General features: G+C 48.3%; 2 protein-coding genes across 6 annotated transcripts in view; one reads left to right on the forward strand and one right to left on the reverse strand.

Moving 5' to 3' along the window:
- The window catches only part of TJP3 (tight junction protein 3), a 65901-nt gene extending 49156 nt beyond the window's left edge, over window positions 1-16745 (forward strand). For all 4 annotated transcript variants that reach the window (XM_079960503.1, XM_079960504.1, XM_079960505.1 and 1 more), the window contains exons 17-20: window positions 1840-2151; window positions 11004-11261; window positions 14833-14885; window positions 16154-16745. In XM_079960503.1, the coding sequence (XP_079816629.1) occupies window positions 1840-2151; window positions 11004-11261; window positions 14833-14885; window positions 16154-16262 (732 nt within the window). In that variant the 3' untranslated portion in view covers window positions 16263-16745. The remainder of the gene's footprint in view (window positions 1-1839; window positions 2152-11003; window positions 11262-14832; window positions 14886-16153) is intronic.
- GAMT (guanidinoacetate N-methyltransferase) overlaps window positions 1-17408 on the reverse strand; it is a 245576-nt gene that overhangs the window by 207787 nt on the left and 20381 nt on the right. The window lies entirely within an intron of this gene.

A 17408-nucleotide genomic window follows, 5' to 3' on the forward strand; every position in this document is an offset into this window, starting at 1 on the left:
GGACACAACGGCTTGGTACATTTTTTAATAATTCCTCATAGCAATCCCACATGACTACCACAGTTCTGAATGGACTGCCAGATCAACACATTGCTCCCTCCAGTTTAGCATTGTCCACAGTGATTGGCAAAAACTTTCTAGGGAACGTCCCCATCTGTACTCTGAGACGCTGTGTGTTGCTCCTTGCAGCAAAGGGGCCAACTGAGCAGATGTCAGGGCAATAAACAACTAGCATATTTTTCACTCTATAAGATGCACCAGACCACAAGACGCACACAGTTTTTGGAGGAGGAAAACAAGAAAAAAAATATTCTAAATCCCAGAAGCCAGAACAGCAAGAGGGATCGTAGCGCAGTGAAAGCAGCAATCCCTCTTGCTGTTCTGGCTTCTGGGATAGCTGCGCAGCCTGCATTCGCTCCATAAGACGCACACACATTTCCCCTTACTTTCTAGGAGGGGAAAAGTGAGTCTTATAGAGCAGAAAATACGGTATTTTACGTTTAAAAGACAACTGAAGGTGGCCCTGTTTAGGGAAGTTTTTAATGTCTGACGTTGTATTGTTTTTAATATTTGGTTGGAAGCTGCCCAGAGTGGCGGGGGAAACCCAGCCAGATGGGCGGGGTATAAATAAGTTGATGTTGTTGTTGTTGTTGTTGCTGTTATCTTGAACCAAACAATGTCTTGTCTTTTAAATCAGATTTAAACATCACACATTATAAATACAGGGTTGTTTTCAGATACCTTCTAAAAGTCAGGTAGTTGTTTATCTCCTTGACGCCTGAGGGGAGGACGTTCCACAGGGCAGGAGCCACCACCGAAAAGGCCCTCTGCCTGGTTCCCTGTAACCTCACTTCTCGCAGGGAGGGAACCGCCAGAATAATAATAATAATAATAATAAATTTTATTTATATCCCGCCCTCCCCAGCCGAAGCCGGGCTCAGGGCGGCTAACAACAATAAAACCGTACAAAAGTGCAGCACAAGCAACACTCTAAAATCATTCATTATAAAATTAATTAATTCAAGCCGCTGGCAACCATTGGGCCAGAGCTCCGCGAAGATTGCCTAGGGAGGGAGTCAGGCTGTGCCCTGGCCAAAGGCCTGGTGGAACAGCTCTGTCTTGCAGGCCTTGCGGAAAGATGTCAAGTCCCGCAGGGCCCTAGTCTCTTGGGACAGAGCATTCCACCAGATCGGGGCCACAGCCGAAAAAGCCCTGGCTCTAGTTGAGGCCAGCCTAACTTCTCTGTGGCCTGGGACCTTCAAGATATTTTTATTTGAAGACGGTAAGTTTCTCTGTGGGGCATACCAGGAGAGGCGGTCCCGTAGGTATGAGGGTCCTAGGAGCTGGACCTCAGTGTCTGGGCTGGACGATGGGGGTGGAGATGCTCCTTCAGGTATACTGGGTCGTTTAGGGCTTTCAAGGTCAGCACCAACACTTTGAATTGTGCCCGGAAACGTACTGGGAGCCAATGCAGATCTCTCAGGACCGGTGTTATGAGTCCCGGCGGCCGTTCCCAGTCCCCAGTCTAGCTGCCGCATTCTGGATTAGTTGCAGTTTCTGGGTCACCTTCAAAGGGAGCCCCACGGAGAGCGCATTGCAGTTGTCCAAGCGGGAGATAACCAGAGCATGCACCACTCTGGCCAGACAGTCTGCAGGCAGGGAGGGTCTCAGATGGAGTTGGCAGACAGCCGCCCTGGACGCAGATGGACCTGCGCCTCCATGGACAGCTGTGAGTCCAAAATGCCCGCCAGGCTGCGCACCTGGTTTCAGATGGAGCTGATAGATAGTCGCCCTGGAAGCACGATTGACGGCCTCATCTGTCACTTTCCTGTCTCCCAGGATAAACACGCCCTTTTGGACATTACTCCGGCAGCCGTGGAGAGGCTCAACTACGTCCAGTACTTCCCCATCGTGGTCTTTTGCGAGCCGGACAGCCGGCAGGGCGTCAAAGCCATGCGCCAGTGGCTGGCCCCGGAATCAAAGAAGAGCTCGCGGCGCCTCTACGCCCAGGCTGGCAAGATGCGGAAGGACTGGAGCCACATCTTCACGGCCACCATCAGCCTGGCAGGCGGCTCCAACAGCTGGTACCAGAGCCTCAAGGACATCATCCGGGTTCAGCAAGCCCGACCCGTATGGACGACAGAGGAACAGGTGGGTGCTGTCTGGGGTATCAGAACCTGAAACTCACGCCTTACAGGTTGTGGCACGCTGGCGTTTTCTCTTTTTTAATGAAATATTTTTTGTTTGATTTTTAAAAATGTCAGCTTCGTTCCAGAGCTGACAGAGGCTGGGAATGAAAGCAGGCAAAGAGAGATAAGGAGACTGGAATGTGAGAGGGAGGAGCGGCAGCCGAGTGGCATAGCTTCAGAGAACAGAGAGCAGGCAGCAGATAGCAAAGATCCACAAAATACCAATCTTAGCTCAGAGATGGAAGGGGAGAGGCCAGGAATTGTTGTTGAGTCGTTTAGTCATGTCCGCCTCTTCGTGACCCCCTGGATCAGAGCACGCCAGGCCCTCCTGTCTTCCACTGCCTCCCTCAGCTTGGTCAAACTCATGCTGGTAGCTTCGAGAACACTGTCCCACCATCTTGTCCTCTGTCGTCCCCTTCTCCTTGCGCCCTCCATCTTTCCCAACATCAGGGTCTTTTCCAAGGAGTCTTCTCTTCTCCTGAGGTGGCCAAAGTCTTGGAGCCTCAGCTTCAGGATCTGTCCTTCCAGTGAGCACTCAGGGCTGATTTCCTTCAGAATGGAGAGATTTGATCTTCTTGCAGTCCATGGGACTCTCAAGAGTCTCCTCCAGCACCATAAATCAAAAGCATCAATTCTTTGGCGATCAGCCTTCTTGATGGTCCAGCTCTCACTTCCATACATCACTACTGGGAAAACCATAGCGTTGACTATACGGACCTTTGTTGGCAAGGTGACATCTCTGCTTTTTAAGATGCTGTCAAGGTTTGTCATTGCTTTTCTCCCAAGAAGCAGACGTCTCTTAATTTTGTGGCTGCTGTCACCATCTGCAGTGATCATGGAACCCAAGAAAGTAAAATCTCTCACTGCCTCCATTTTCCCCCCTTCTATTGGCCAGGCCAGGAATAGCTAGCCCAAAAACTCGAAGGCACGAAAAGGTCAGTGAGAGGAGGAGGAAAGGGTTTTTTCCCTTTTTGGAAGAAGAGGAAGGGGTTGAGTTTAGACTCAGGCAACTGCAAACTTGGAGTCAGAGACGGCGTGAAGGAGCTCTGAAGTGATTTATGTGTTTGAGCAATAAACCTGAGATAATTACTGCCGCTGTCTCGCTTCTGTGGGAGAGCCAAGCCACTACAAAAATAGAAGCTTATAGCAAAATCAATTAAAAATCCATATATAGAGATTGCTCTGAACCGCAAGACTTTCCCCCCACCTCCATGGGTCCTAATGTCAATATTTACAATGGCATATCAATCCGTTATCCACATTTTTTATCCGTCCAAATTGTCCATAGTCTTTGTTACCTTGCAAGGGAGATTAAAAATCCTGCTAATGTTTTCATCTGCTTACAATGATCTCCTAAATAAATTATAATTCCACCCCCCTTTCTTTTTAAAAGTTCCAGTTAATTTTGCAGCTGTTGCCTTTTCTCGTCCTTTGGAATCTCGGTACCTATAATTCCTAATTAAAAAAGCTTCTCTTTTAAAAACAAAAGTTATTTTAAACACTTTTTTTTCATTTCCTTATATATCATCTCCCAGAATGTTTTTATTACCTCACACGTCCACCACACATGATAAAAGGTACCTTCTTTTTCTTTACATTTCCAGCAGGTATTTCTACTTGTTCTATACATTTTTGCTAACTTACTAGGAATCAAATACCACCGGTACATCGTTTTCATATACAGTCGTACATTTGAAGTCGAACACAATCCGTTCCGGAAGTCCGTTCAACTTCCAAAACGTTAGAAAACCAAAGCGTGGCTTCCGATTGGCTGCAGGAATCTCCTGCAGCCAATCAAAAGCTGCAGAAGCCCCGTTGGATGTTCGAAAACCGGAACAGTCACTTCCGGTTTTCAATTGTTCAGGAGCCGAGGTACGGCTATAATTTTCTTTCAGCACACAACATGCTTCACGCTAGCGTTTTCAAAGAAGAACGGTTGGCTTCCGATTAATAACCATCATACAAATTAATAATATTAATTTGTTTTTAGCATTGTGCATCATTAAAGATTGGGCTTCCAATTGTTTGAATTTTTTGAGCTGCTTTTTGCCATCTGGTGTCTCCCTGTAATAATGTTTTCTGATTCTCTCTTTTTCATTGGACCGATCTTGGGGTTGGGGTTAAAAAAGAACGAGGAATTTTGCAACCCTATCCAGGAAACCTTTTTAGCTTATGGGCAATAACTTCCATCTAGCATGAACACATGCAGAAAATTTCCTGTTTTCTTAGATCTTTCTCTTCTCTGCCCTCAGAGATCTTACGGGTGAAAGTGGTTTTGATTGGGTTTTTAACAAAATGTTATAATTGTTTTTATCGCTGATGTTTTTCGTTGTGAAATTGCTTCGAGGTATTTTACAAGAAGCACATTTCAAACGGAACAAAATCAGTAAGTGCCTATCTGCTGATCTGGAACAACTTATACCCAAATGTATAAAGTTGGCATGCATTTTAATAGGAAAATTCTCCTTGTGATGTATATTTTGAACAGCTGATTTTATTGATGTTTTGAATTTATTATTTTTTAGGTCCGCTTGGTTTTTAACTTCTGGCTTTTGACAGATAATTTTAATGTATCTTCTGTGCAATTTGGACGGCTGCCCAGTCGCTCTGGATTTGAACACCTCTTAGGATATCGTGACCAAACTTTGCATGACAGCTCCTGAGATCAGGAGCTGTTTTTCATCTATATTTGGATGCCTGATTTTATCCAGATTTTGCACAATCATTCCTGAGACCAGGGAACTGGTTCTCTTCTCTTCTAAAATAACTGGGGGTTATTTTGAATCAAGGTGGTGAACTGAACCTTTCGAAACCGCCCTGATTTTTGTTGGAGAAAAGCAAACACATTTCCTTCTTCTGAGCTTCTAGTTAATGCATGAGTTACTTTAAACTACACGAGGGCGATCTAGACATCACCGGGTGCCGAGTCATATTCTTGTTCTCTCCCAACACAAGATCTTTGTCTCTTTCATCTTTACTCATCCCATAAATAGTTGTTTCATGAATAAAGCCTCTGAACTCCAGAAACTTTAAATCTTATTGACCCAAGCTGCAAGCACTTCTAACAGGTTATGGGCCCAGGCGTTTATTTGGAACCCCAAACGGATTTTCCCAAAGTTTCCTTTCTAAAAGCCTTCCCATTCCAGCGAGAGAGCCAGTGAGAAGGGGAGTGGATTTCAAGAGAAGTGAAGAGAAAGGATGGGTGGACTGGACTAGGAAGAAAGAGCCGGCTGCAAGGAAGGAAGGAATTTGCAAAAGCAAAAATCCTAGGTGTGCCTCTCCCCCAAAGGCTATTGGAAAGCAGAAGGGGAAGGTTTGCATTGCTGAGAACTGGAACTTGCAGAGAGATGAACAATGGCTGGAATTTAGGCAAGGGCAGTAATTTGCAAGTCGAAGGAGCAGATTTTTCAACGGTGGATGTTCAAGATAGAGAATCTCCCAGCCTGCTGCTGATTTTGCGCAATCGGATAGCAAAGGGCAGGGAAGCAAAAGGCATTGTCTTTTGGTGGAAGATTCGCTGATAATACACACCAGAGGATTGGGGAAACTGTATTCAATTAGGCTGAAACAGGATGGAGACTTGCAAACTCGCCTAGAAATTCTTCGGCGACTGAGAAAAGTCAGCGATGATTTTGACGACAACCGTGCAGCGGTTTCCGTGTTACGTCGTTTACGCCAATCCTTTGTTCCACTGATAAATGCCCTGGAGACCCAACCAGAAGCAGATTTGAGTCTTTTCCAAACAGGTTGAAGAGCGACACAGGATTAAGAGAGTTATTGGGGAGGACCACAGCACAGACCCTTGTCAAGAAAGAGCAAAGAACGTATTTTCGTTGTGGGGAAATGGGACATCTAAGGGAATATTAGAAGTCTGGGGTGCAAGCTTTAAAGCTACCTGGTATGTTGATTCTGGTGTGAGCAATCATCCGACAAGTTGGGTGAAAGATTCCAGCATCGCGGAGAGGTGGGCTGGATGAGCATTTCTTATCTTCCCTGTTACATTTCAAACTCATAACCAATATCTCTCTCTTTTCCTACTTTGTAACACTTCGTATATTTCTCCTTACAAAACTTCTAGCGTAATTTGTTGATCACAGTTGCTCTTCAAATAATTCATATACTTCTTCCAATCTTCCGTAAATCTCTGGTCCCGCAGGTTTCGAATCCTTCCTGTCATTTTGTCCAATTCTGCATAGTCCATTAATTTCGTCTGCCGTTCTTCTTTCGTCACAATTTCTTCTTGTTTCCATTTCTGGGCTAACAATACTCTTGCCCCTGTTGTTGCATATAAAAACAATTTAATATCTTGCCTATTAATGAGTCGTACAGCAACATTCCTGAACGGAAAGGCCAAGTGCGTCCAGCAAAGATCATTCCCAAACTTATTCCCCAAGTAACACCCTCCGGGAACGACCAGCTAAGTACGACCGGAACCATCGCAAAGCGGTACCACCCACCGCTAGTTCGGAGAGTCGCTCCAGAAGGATACCACGGCCGATGGTATCGAAAACCGCCAAGAGGTTGGGAAGAACTAACAGGGACATGCTTCCCTTGTGTGTCTCTCTCTCGACAGAGCTCATCACACAGGGCGACCAAAGCAGTTTCTGGGCCAAAACCCCAACCGAAGCGGATCCAGAATATCAGTTTCTTCCAAAAGCGCCTGGATCTGGCCTGCGACCACTTGCTCCAGAACCTCGCCCAGGAAAGGGAGATTCTAGAAAAATGCAACCTGTGTTGCTGAGGGAAGTAGTCCGACTCATGCAACACGTTGGCGACCAATATACATACAATAATTACCGTATTTTTTGCTCTGTAAGACTCACTTTTTCCCTCCTAAAAAGTAAGGGGAAATGTGTCTGTGTCTTATGGAGCGAATGCAGGCTGCGCAGCTATCCCAGAAGCCAGAACAGCAAGAGGGATCACTGCTTTCGCTGCGCAGCGATCCCTCTTGCTGCTCTGGCTTCTGAGATTCAGAATATTTTTTTTTTCTTGTTTTCCTCCTCCAAAAACTAGGTGCGTCTTATGGTCTGGTGCATCTTATAGAGCGAAAAATACGGGTACCGAAATGATTATGCATTCTTTATCAATCTTCTGAGAAAAATACAAAACCTTACGCAAAGCCACAGAGACTTGCAAACTACCCATTGAAACCAGACATTATAATTTCATCTTTGGTTGGGTAGTTCACAAGTCTCTGTGGCTTTGCATTTTTCTCAGAAGATTGACAAAGAATGAACGATCATTTTGGTAATTATGGTGTATATATTAGTCGCCAATGTGTTCCAGGAAAGGGAGATTAGCAAGTGGCTGGTAGTTTCGGTTTTCTCAAATTCAGGGAAGGTTTCTTAAGGAGTGGTTTGAAAACTGTCTCCTTCAAACAGGCAGGGACCACCCCTTTTCGTAAAGAGGCGTTGATCACCTCCCTGGCCCAACCAGATATTCCCTCCCTGATGGTTTTTATCAGCCAAGAGGGGCAAGGAAGGGTCTAGACTGCAACTGGTCGCCCTGACCGATCCGAGCGTCCACAACCTCTAGCCTCACCAGCTGAAACTCACCCAACACAACAGGAGTAGACTGTGTTCCGGACACCCCGTGAAATTCATCTGCTATCACAGCAGGGTCAAGGTTTTGGTGGATGCAAGCGATTTCAGCATAATGCTATATTCACAAATACAAAGCCAGACTTCGCAGAGGTTTGGCGAGACCTTGCAAAGCAGAAAAGCGCCAGGAAATTAAAAAAAACAGCCTTTTTGTATTATCTCAAAGAGGATCTCTGCAGGAGCCAACCAGCTTTTAAAGAGCCAGACAACCCTGATCTGGTCTGCGAGCTTTGCAAAAAGCACCTGTGGACCTGAGCAAGAGAAATCAACAGTGTCTTGACTTGTGGAAGTGTTTTCTCAAAGCAAAGGCGATCCTCGTTTGTGCTCCCAAGCTTCGAGATTTCCGGTGGACCTACCTGGTCATTTACGCTGACATAGTGGCCTCCTAGGACAAGATGAAGATGCTAGCTCTGTTCTTCACAAGCTCTCTCAGCAATTCAAAGACCTTGCCAACCTCACAAGACCTTGTGTCTTGGGACACAAATCGAGCATTAAGACTCTTGACAATTTTCCTTCTTAACCAGTCGCAGAAAATGACAAAATTGCTTGCTTTTTTGGTGTGTGTGTTTTTGAATGTCGGAAGCCAAGGTTTTTGAGATGCTCTTAGTGGTCAAGTTTGGAAAAATCTTGGCTCTTCTGTGCCTTTACCCAATAAGAAGCAATAAAAGGTAAAGGTAAAGGGATCCCTGACCATTAGGTCCAGTCGTGACCGACTCTGGGGTTGCAGCGCTCATCTCGCTTAATTGGCTGAGGGAGCCGGCGTACAGCTTCCGGGTCATGTGGCCAGCAGGACTAAGCCGCTTCTGGCGAACCAGAGCAGCGCACGGAAATGCCGTTTACATTCCCGCCGGAGTGGTACCTATTTATCTACTTGCACTTTGACATGCTTTCAAACTGCTAGGTTGGCAGGAGCAGGGACCGAGCAATGGGAGTTCACCTCGTCGCGGGGATTCGAACCTCCGACCTTCTGATCGGCAAGTCCTAGGCTCTGTGGTTTAACCCACAGCACCACCCGCGTCCCTAATAAAAAGCAATACAGAAAGGCAATGGGCATTCTGTTGGCATCCTAGGCAGAAAGGTTGAGTTCCCTACTCGAGCTGATTTGACGTTCTGTCCAGCAACTCATGCACACCTAAAAGGTGTCTCTTCAACTTCATCTTCTAGCTGACAAGCAAGCTCTGGTTTGGTTACGTTGATACCCAATGGGCGAGAGAAATCTACCAGAGGTTACCTGTTTCAGTTTGGTCAAGGCATAATCAGCTGGCCATACAGGAAGCAACCCTCCATTTCTTTGTCTTCTGCAAATGCTGAATCCCTTATTGCCATCTCTGTCTGCCGAGAAGCATGATGGCTTATTCAACCACTGCGTGGCCTTGGAAACTTCTCCTACCTGGGCAGTTATCTTTCCACAAGGGCCAACATTGATGCCAAAATCCAGCATCGCCTGAACTCTGCGAGTGCAGCTTTCTCCCGACCGAAGTGCAGAGTGTTTGAGGACTGGGACATTCGCAGGGAAACCAAAATGCTCGTTTACAAAGCTCTTGTACTACCAACCTTACTGTATGCTTGTGAAACATGGGCCACGTATAAACGCCATCTCCAACTCCTTGAAAGATTCCATCAACGGTGTCTCCGAAATATTTTACACGTCACTTGGGAAGACAGGCAAACTAATGCCACTGTACTGGAAGAAGCAAAGATCACCAGTGTGGAAGCGAAGATTCTTCAACATTGACTTCGTTGGACCGGCCATGTTGTTTGGATGCCTGATTATCACCTTCCAAAGCAACTACTCTATTCCGAACTTTAAAATGGAAAGCGTAATGCTGGTGGTCAACAAAAGAGGTTTAAAGACTGTCTCGAGGCAATTTATTTTTTAAAAAAAGTAGTATAAACACCAGCAATTGGGAAACACTGGCTTGTGAGCGCTCCAGTTGGAGAACAGCCTTTACCAAGGGTGTCGTGGGCTTTGAAGACACTCGAACTCAGGACGCAAGGGAGAAATGTGCCAAGAGGAAGGCACGCTTGGCAAACCCTCACCAGGATCAACTCCCGCCTGGAAACCTATGTCCCCACTGTGGAAGGATGTGTAGATCCAGAATTGGCATCCACAGTCACTTACGGATTCACTGTTAAAACCGTGTTTGGGGAAGACAAACTTACTCGGCTACTAGGGATCGCCAAAGACAAGAAGGTCTCGGAAACAGCAGCAGCTAAGCTCTCTGAGGACCTTGGAGGCTGTCACAGCCTGAGAAGATAAACCTAAAGACTAAACACATTGGTGTAAAGTTATCTCCTTCGCAAGGTGGTGCAGCAAAATGGCATCGTTGGCTGACGGTCTGAGCTGTCTATAAATCGCCTGAAAATGCAAATGTATTTGATAAGACGGGTGGTACTGCAGAAAAGCAAAACACCTTTCCTTCGTCTGGACTTCTGGCTAATGCGTGTGTTGCCTTGAACCCTGCAAAGGTGCTGTTTTGTCTAGAAATTGTTTCGTAGCCTCTCTGCCTAGGCTAAATCCCATCGCACGGTCACAGATCCGTTTAGTTGTTCTCTCCCAACGTGTTGAGAGGCAAAACCTTTCATCTCTGCTCATCCTTTAATAGTTCCGGCCGAGAGGAATCCGTTCCTGCGTAAATAAAGTTTCTCCAGAAACTGTAAGTGATCGTTCCGGCCTAATTGACCCAAACTGCGAGTTCCCCTAACACCGCTTTCGAAACTGCCCATGTTTTAACAACTGACTTCAGAAGCTACCTGTGTTTTTAAGCGCTGTGGTTTTTAAAAACAGACCGACTTGGGGGCGGGCCATTAGAATTCCAGAGCGACACGCTGCGTGCAAGGAGTAAATTTGTATTTTGTGTAAACAGCTGTGAGGTTTGTTTGTTTTTTTAATCATTACCGTAATTTTCTGCTCTATAAGACGCACTTTTCCCCTCCTAAAAAGTAAGGGGAAATGTGTGTGCGTCTTATGGAGCGAATGCAGACTGCGCAGCTATCCCAGAAGCCAGAACAGCAAGAGGGATTGCTGCTTTCACTGCGCAGCGATCCCTCTTGCTGTTCTGGCTTCTGGGATTCAGAATATATTTTTTCTTGTTTTCCTCCTCCAAAAACTAGGTGCGTCTTGTGGTCTGGTGCGTCTTATAGAGCGAAAAATATGGTAGGTGATATGCAGGTTAGGTTAAAATAAACTCACCCACCTCCCTTTTCCACCCAGGTGGATGTTCCAGCCGACGAAGGCTTGGACCTATTGAACCAGCCCTCTCCCACCAGCCCGGGCTACTTGACCTGCGACAGCCGAGCCAACAGTGACTACGATGAGACAGACGCAGAAGGCGAAGCTTACACTGACCAGGAGCTGGAGGAATCCTATCAGGAGCTGGCTCTGGCTCGCTCCTCGGAACCCACCGAGCAAACCACGGATCAGGACCTCAGCGAGAGAGTAGCAGCTGCTTTGGCTTACCCAGTTAAGCAGGTAAGGGTAAAGGGACCCCTGACCATTACATCCAGTCGTGGCCGACTCTGGGGTTGCGGCGCTCATCTCACTTTATTGGCCGAGGGAGCCGGCGTACAGCTTCCGGGTATGTGGCCAGCAGGACTAAGCCGCTTCTGGCGAACCAGAGCAGCGCACAGAAACGCCGTTTACCTTCCCGCCGGAGTGGTACCTATTTATCTACTTGCACTTTGACGTGCTTTTGAACTGCTAGGTTGGCAGGAGCAGGGACCGAGCAATGGGAGCTCACCCCGTCATTGCGGGGATTCGAACCGCCGACCTTCTGATCGGCAAGCCCTAGGCTCTGTGGTTTAACCCACAGCGCCACCCGCGTCCCTAGTTAAGCAGATAAAGAGTCCCCAAATGGGTTCCTAGGGGTCATCTACTCCAACCCGATCCCTGTTCTGCTGCATTGCTGGGCAGCCCATGTGATGGGGGTGTTACTGCAGCAAGAAACAGAACAGTTTGAGCGTATTACCCCAGTCCTGGTCCGCCTGAACTGGCTACCAATTAGTTTCCGGGCCCAGTTCAAAGTGCTGGTTTTGACCCATAAAGCCTTAAACGGCTCAGGACCGCAGTACCTCAAAGACCGCCTCTTTCCATATGAACCCACCCAGACCCTGAGATCATCTTCTGAGGCCCTCCTTCGTGTGCCTCCTCATCGAGAGGTCCGGAGGGTGGCAACACGAGAGCGGGGCCTTCTCTGCAGTGGCTCCCCGTCTGTGGAACGCTCTCCTCAGGGACGTTTGCCTGGCACCTTCATTACACACCTTTAGGCGCCAGGCAAAAATGTTCCTTTCCAACCAGCCCTTTGGTTGACCTGATCAACATCCCAAACCCTTTTAAAATGTGGCGGCAAAATGAGGCACGCAATCTCCCCCAAAAAAGCTCAACAACTTTAAAAGGTAAAGGTAAAGGATCCCTGACAGTTAAGTCCGATTTACATCCTCTGCCCTTTTAAAATGCGTTGGGGTTTTTCATGGGGAGGGGTATTGGGTTGCTGTTTTTTCATTTTTATTAGGTACCGTTTTTTTCCGCTCTATAGGACGCACTTTTTCCCCTTCAAAAATGAAGGGGAAATGTGTGTGCGTCCTATGGAGCGAAGAAGCCATTGCCCCGCGACCCTCTCCTGGCTGGAGACGTGACGCGCGGTATGGCAGGAGCCTCTTGACTGTGCGCCTTTCCGCTGCTTCCCGATCTACTCTTTGGGGCTGGTGTTGGGCTTCTCCCCGCCAGCCCCAAAGAGCAGGTCGAAAGGAACCTGAAGCCTGGAGAGCGAGAGGGGTCAGTGTGCACCGACCACACTCGCTCTCTAGGCTTCCAAGGTAGCCGCCTGAAGGCGACTGAACGCACCTTAAGCGGCACCTTGTTTTAGAGGGGGGAAACAAGAGGGGGAAAATTCTCCTCCTCTCTGCGCAGCGCCTCCTGCCGCTTTGCTGAAGGGGCGCTGGGCAGAGAGGGGGAGAATTTTTTTCTCTTGTTCTCCCCCCTCTAAAACAAGGTGCGTCCTATTCTCCGGTGCGTCCTATAGAGCGAAAAATACGGTATTTTGTGGTTTTATATCTTGGTTTTGTTCTGTGAACCTATACCCCCAGGTATAGGGCAGTATATAAATTCAAACCATCTGGTACGCAGGATGAGACCCTACCTGCCTGCGGACTGTCTTGCCAGAGTGGTGCATGCTCTAGTTATCTCCGCTTGGACTACTGCAATGCGCTCTACGTGGGGCTACCTTTGAAGGTGACCCAGGAACTGCTATTAATCCAGAATGCAGCAGCTAGACTGGGGACTGGGAGTGGAGACCATATAACACCGGTCCTGAAAAACCTACATTGGCTCCCAGGACGTTTCCGAGCACAATTCAAAGTGTTGGTGCTGACCTTGAAAGCCCTAAATGGCCTCGGTCCAGTATACCTGAAGGAGCGTCTCCACCCCCATCGTTCTGCCCAGACACTGAGGTCCAGCTCCGAGGGCCTTCTGGCGGTTCCCTCATTGTGAGAAGTGAGGTTACAGGGAACCAGGCAGAGGGCCTTCTCGGTGGTGGCGCCCGCCCTGTGGAACGCCTTCCCTTCAAATGTGAATAAGCAGCTATCTTCTCTTTAAAAGACATCTGAAGGCAGCCCTGTTCAGGGAAGTTTTTAATATGTAATGCTGTATTGTTTTCAACACTTGATTGGAAGCCGCCCAGAGTGGCTGGGGAAACTCAGCCAGGTGGGCGGGGTACAAATAATAAATTATTATTATTATTATAAACAACAACAACATCTCCTGTTCTGTTTTGCCACTGAAAAGCACTTACCATTGGGATGCTTGTACTAACTTTTAGCCAAAATCTGTGCTTAAGAAAACCTAAGATGAGCTTAATCTTAAAATCTGTGCTTAAGCACAAAATCTGTGTTTAAGAAAACCTAAGATGTTCTCACAGTGGCCAAGAAGCTAAGAATAGAGGTAGACTGGCTCTGGAACTGGAGACTCCATCAGGGCCTAAGAAAAGCCTGGCTTTTGGTACGAGCCAAAGGAGATTCATTTGGTCATCTGGTCTCAAATGACTTTTGGGAAAGGTGCAAGCAGGATTCGCATGCAAGAACTACCGTATTTTTCGCTCTATAGGACACACTTTCCCCCCTCCAAAAATGAAGGGGAAATGTGTGTGCGTCCTATGGAGCAAATGCAGGCTTTCGCTGAAGCCTGGAGAGCGAGAGGAGTCGGTGCGCACCGACCCCTCTCGCTCTCCAGGCTTCAGGAAGCTATCCACAAGCCTTCGGAGCGCGACGGGAAGGCTTGCAGATAGCAGTAAGCTCCGGGAGCAAAGGCAAAGTTACGTGCAACCTCGCCCCCGCTTCCGGACCTGTTCTGGGGGCTGGGGTTGGGGGAAGCTCAGGCTTCTCCTGCCCCAGCCCCGCGGCTAAAAAGGAAGCCAAGACAGGGAGCGGGATCCATCCCCCTTGCTGTCTTGGCTTCTGCTAAAGCCGCGCGCAGCCTCTCCCGGCTGGAGAGGTTGTGTGTGGCTAAAGAGGAAGGCAAGACAGCCAGCGGGATGGATCCTGCTGGCTGCCTTGGCTTCTTTGCTCTTTGGGGCTGGGGGGGGTTACCCCCTTTATTTCCCCCCCCAAAAAACTAGGTGCGCCCTATAGAGCGAAAAATACGGTACTCTCTCCTCCTGTGGTTTCCAGCAGCTGTTCTTCAGAAGCCTCACTGCCTCTGACCACAAAGTCAGAGCCTAGCCATCACCACTAGCGATAATTTTATTATTTGTACATCACCCATCGGACCGGGTCGCCGCAGCCGCTCGATGAGCAGCTTCCGGCAAATTGAAAACACCAACCCCGGTTCTGAAAACAATGGTGCAAATCGGAAGCGATTCTCCTTGAATTGAGAGTACCCCAAACTTTGGGTCCCCGGTTGTTGTCGGACTACAACACCCATCATCCCTAGCGAGCAGGGATGATGGGAGTTGTAGTCCCAGCGACACCCGGAGACCCAGCTGTTGGGAAACCACCCATTTTAAGAGCTGTGGTTCTCACCTGCTGGTTCCTCTTTCTTCCCTCTCCAGCACGACGGCGACCAGCAACCCCAAGGCCAATGGAGCGAAGACTACGGAAACAGGTAAGCATCTCCAAAACTTGCTTTTTGCATTCTGGGGTACCAGGAAAATGTCCACCCAAGTGGGAGGGCTGATTCTTGGTTTCCGAGAGCACGAGATGAAGAGTGTGGGGGTCGAGGACACAGGTTAGGGGCTGCAGCAAAGCTGCGAGTTTTAAAAGAGGGCGGTCGGCCGGTCAGCGATCCCTTGGTACAATCCTGTGCGCTGGCTGCGGTTGTGAATGATTGCTCAAGTTACTAGTCCACATTGTCAGTTGTCTGCAGCCGTCTGACCAGGGCGGGATTTAGGTCTAAGCTACTGAAGGTAATGGGGCCCTTTATATGTCCAGCTGTCCTTTGTCAACAACAAACTGCCACTGTTTTTTGTGTTGAATATATGCTATATTTGGTAATTTATGGACCTCATAGGTATCTCAAGCCATTTGCACATGTGGCCATGCAACCAGTCCATGCAGAATGTAGGCACCCTATATATAGAAAGGAGCAAACCAGGGATATTTTAGGGATCAGGTGAGCAGGCAGGGCCCCTGACTTACATCAACACAAAACACCGTTGCTGTATGTAGGTTTTATTTTATTCGTTTTTTATCTTATATTTTGGAAATGTACATCCAGGTTATTTTCCCCCTTAACATTTTTTTGGGGGGAGTTCCCAAGAGAGCAGGGCCCTAAGCTATAGGCTGTGTGTCCAAACTATTTTCAAAGAGGACCAGATTTGATGAAGTGAACATGCGTCGCGAGGGCTGACCAAAGTTTATTGGATTGAAGTTGCTGGGCTTTTTATTGGATTTTACCCCAAGAAATAGGGACGCGGGTGGCGCTGTGGGTTAAACCACACAGCCTAGGGCTTGCCGATCAGAAGGTCAGCGGTTCGAATCCCCGCAACGACGGGGTGAGCTCCCGTTGCTCAGTCCCTGCTCCTGCCAACCTAGCAGTTCGAAAGCACGTCCAAGTGCAAGTAGATCAATAGGTACCACTCCGGCGGGAAGGTAAACGGTGTTTCCGTGCGCTGCTCTGGTTCGCCAGAAGTGGCTTAGTCCTGCTGGCCACATGACCCGGAAGCTGTGCGCCGGCTCCCTCGGCCAGTAAAGCGAGATGAGCGCCGCAACCCCAGAGTCGGTCATGACTGGACCTAACGGTCAGGGGTCCCTTTACCTTTTACCCCAGAAAATAAACTGCCACAGGGGGGCTGGATCGTACTGACCAATGGGCTGTCCTAAGAACCGACTTTATTTTGCTTAATTTTGCAACCTGGTTTTCCTCTCCCCCAGGGAATATGAACACAGTGCCCTGCGGAAGAAGTTCACCCACGCTCAGACCTACGATTCCGAGTCGGACCAGGACTACGGTTATGACTGGGGCCCTGCCACAGACCTCTAGACTGTTCTGCAGAGATTGGGGTTTGCCGATTGGAGGAATACACGGTGTGTGTTGTGTTATTTTTTCCCCCATTTGGAAATTCTGTGCCTACGACATCCCTGTATGGCCTCTTACCAGCCCCAGGTCCCTGCGGATCAGGACCCCCCGACCCCAAACTCAGGTCCCGATACCTCGCGGCACCACCTAGCAAGGAATCGTTCCGCCTCCCTTTGCTCCGAAAATTCCGTGATTTGGGGGGGGGGGGGAGGGAACGATCTGTGCCAACGGCTCGCAGCTTTTGAACAAAAGACCTCGAGGCAAATCGGTTCTTTTTTAAAAACGAGAAGGTGAAAAATAAATAAATCTCCATGCACAGCTGCAAAGTTTGGGCCAGTTTTTTTAATAATAATAATAAAAAAAGAACCTCCGTTATTGATCTCTCGCTGTCGGAGAAACATTCAAACACCCCTCTGGATTTTTGCCTTAATAAATAGCTTGTTTTAAGCTGTGTTTCGCCTATTTCAGTTCTGGGCTTTTGTGTGTGTCAGGGTTTGGGTCGGGTAGGCAGGAGTTGGAAACTCCAGACGGCTTTTCCTGGAGATCCTTGCTTTGCAGATTTATTTCATCTTTCGTTTCCTAAAATGTTCACATCGTTAAAAACAACAACAACAACACAAATCCGTTTGCTGAAGGCCATGTTAAAATGAGAGTCACAGGAGGCTGCCGGTTTGAGCAGAGAAAATACCATATTTTTTGCTCTATAGAGTCACCTAGTTTGTTGCGCGCGGCTTTGGCAGAAGCCAAGACAGCGAGCAGGTGGATCCCGCTCACTGTCTTGGCTTCCTTTTTAGCCGCGGGGCTGGGGCTGGGAACGGGTCCGGAAGCAGAGGCGAGGTTGCACGTAACCTCGCCTTCGCTCCCGGAGCTTGCTGCTATCCGCAAGCCTTCGGAGCCCGGCAGGAACTCCCGCCCCGCCCCGAAGGCTTGTGGATAGCTTCCTGAAGCCTGCAGAGCAAGAAGGGTCGGTGCGCACCGACCGCTCTCGTTCCCATAGGACGCACACACATTTCCCCTTCATTTTTGGAGGGGAAAAAAGTGCGTCCTATAGAGCGAAAAATACGGTATGCTGGCGAGGGCCTATTTGACCCTCCCACTTCCACCCCCTTC

This window comes from Podarcis cretensis, assembly GCF_951804945.1.
Source record: "Podarcis cretensis genome assembly, chromosome: 18".
NCBI lineage: Eukaryota > Metazoa > Chordata > Lepidosauria > Squamata > Lacertidae > Podarcis > Podarcis cretensis.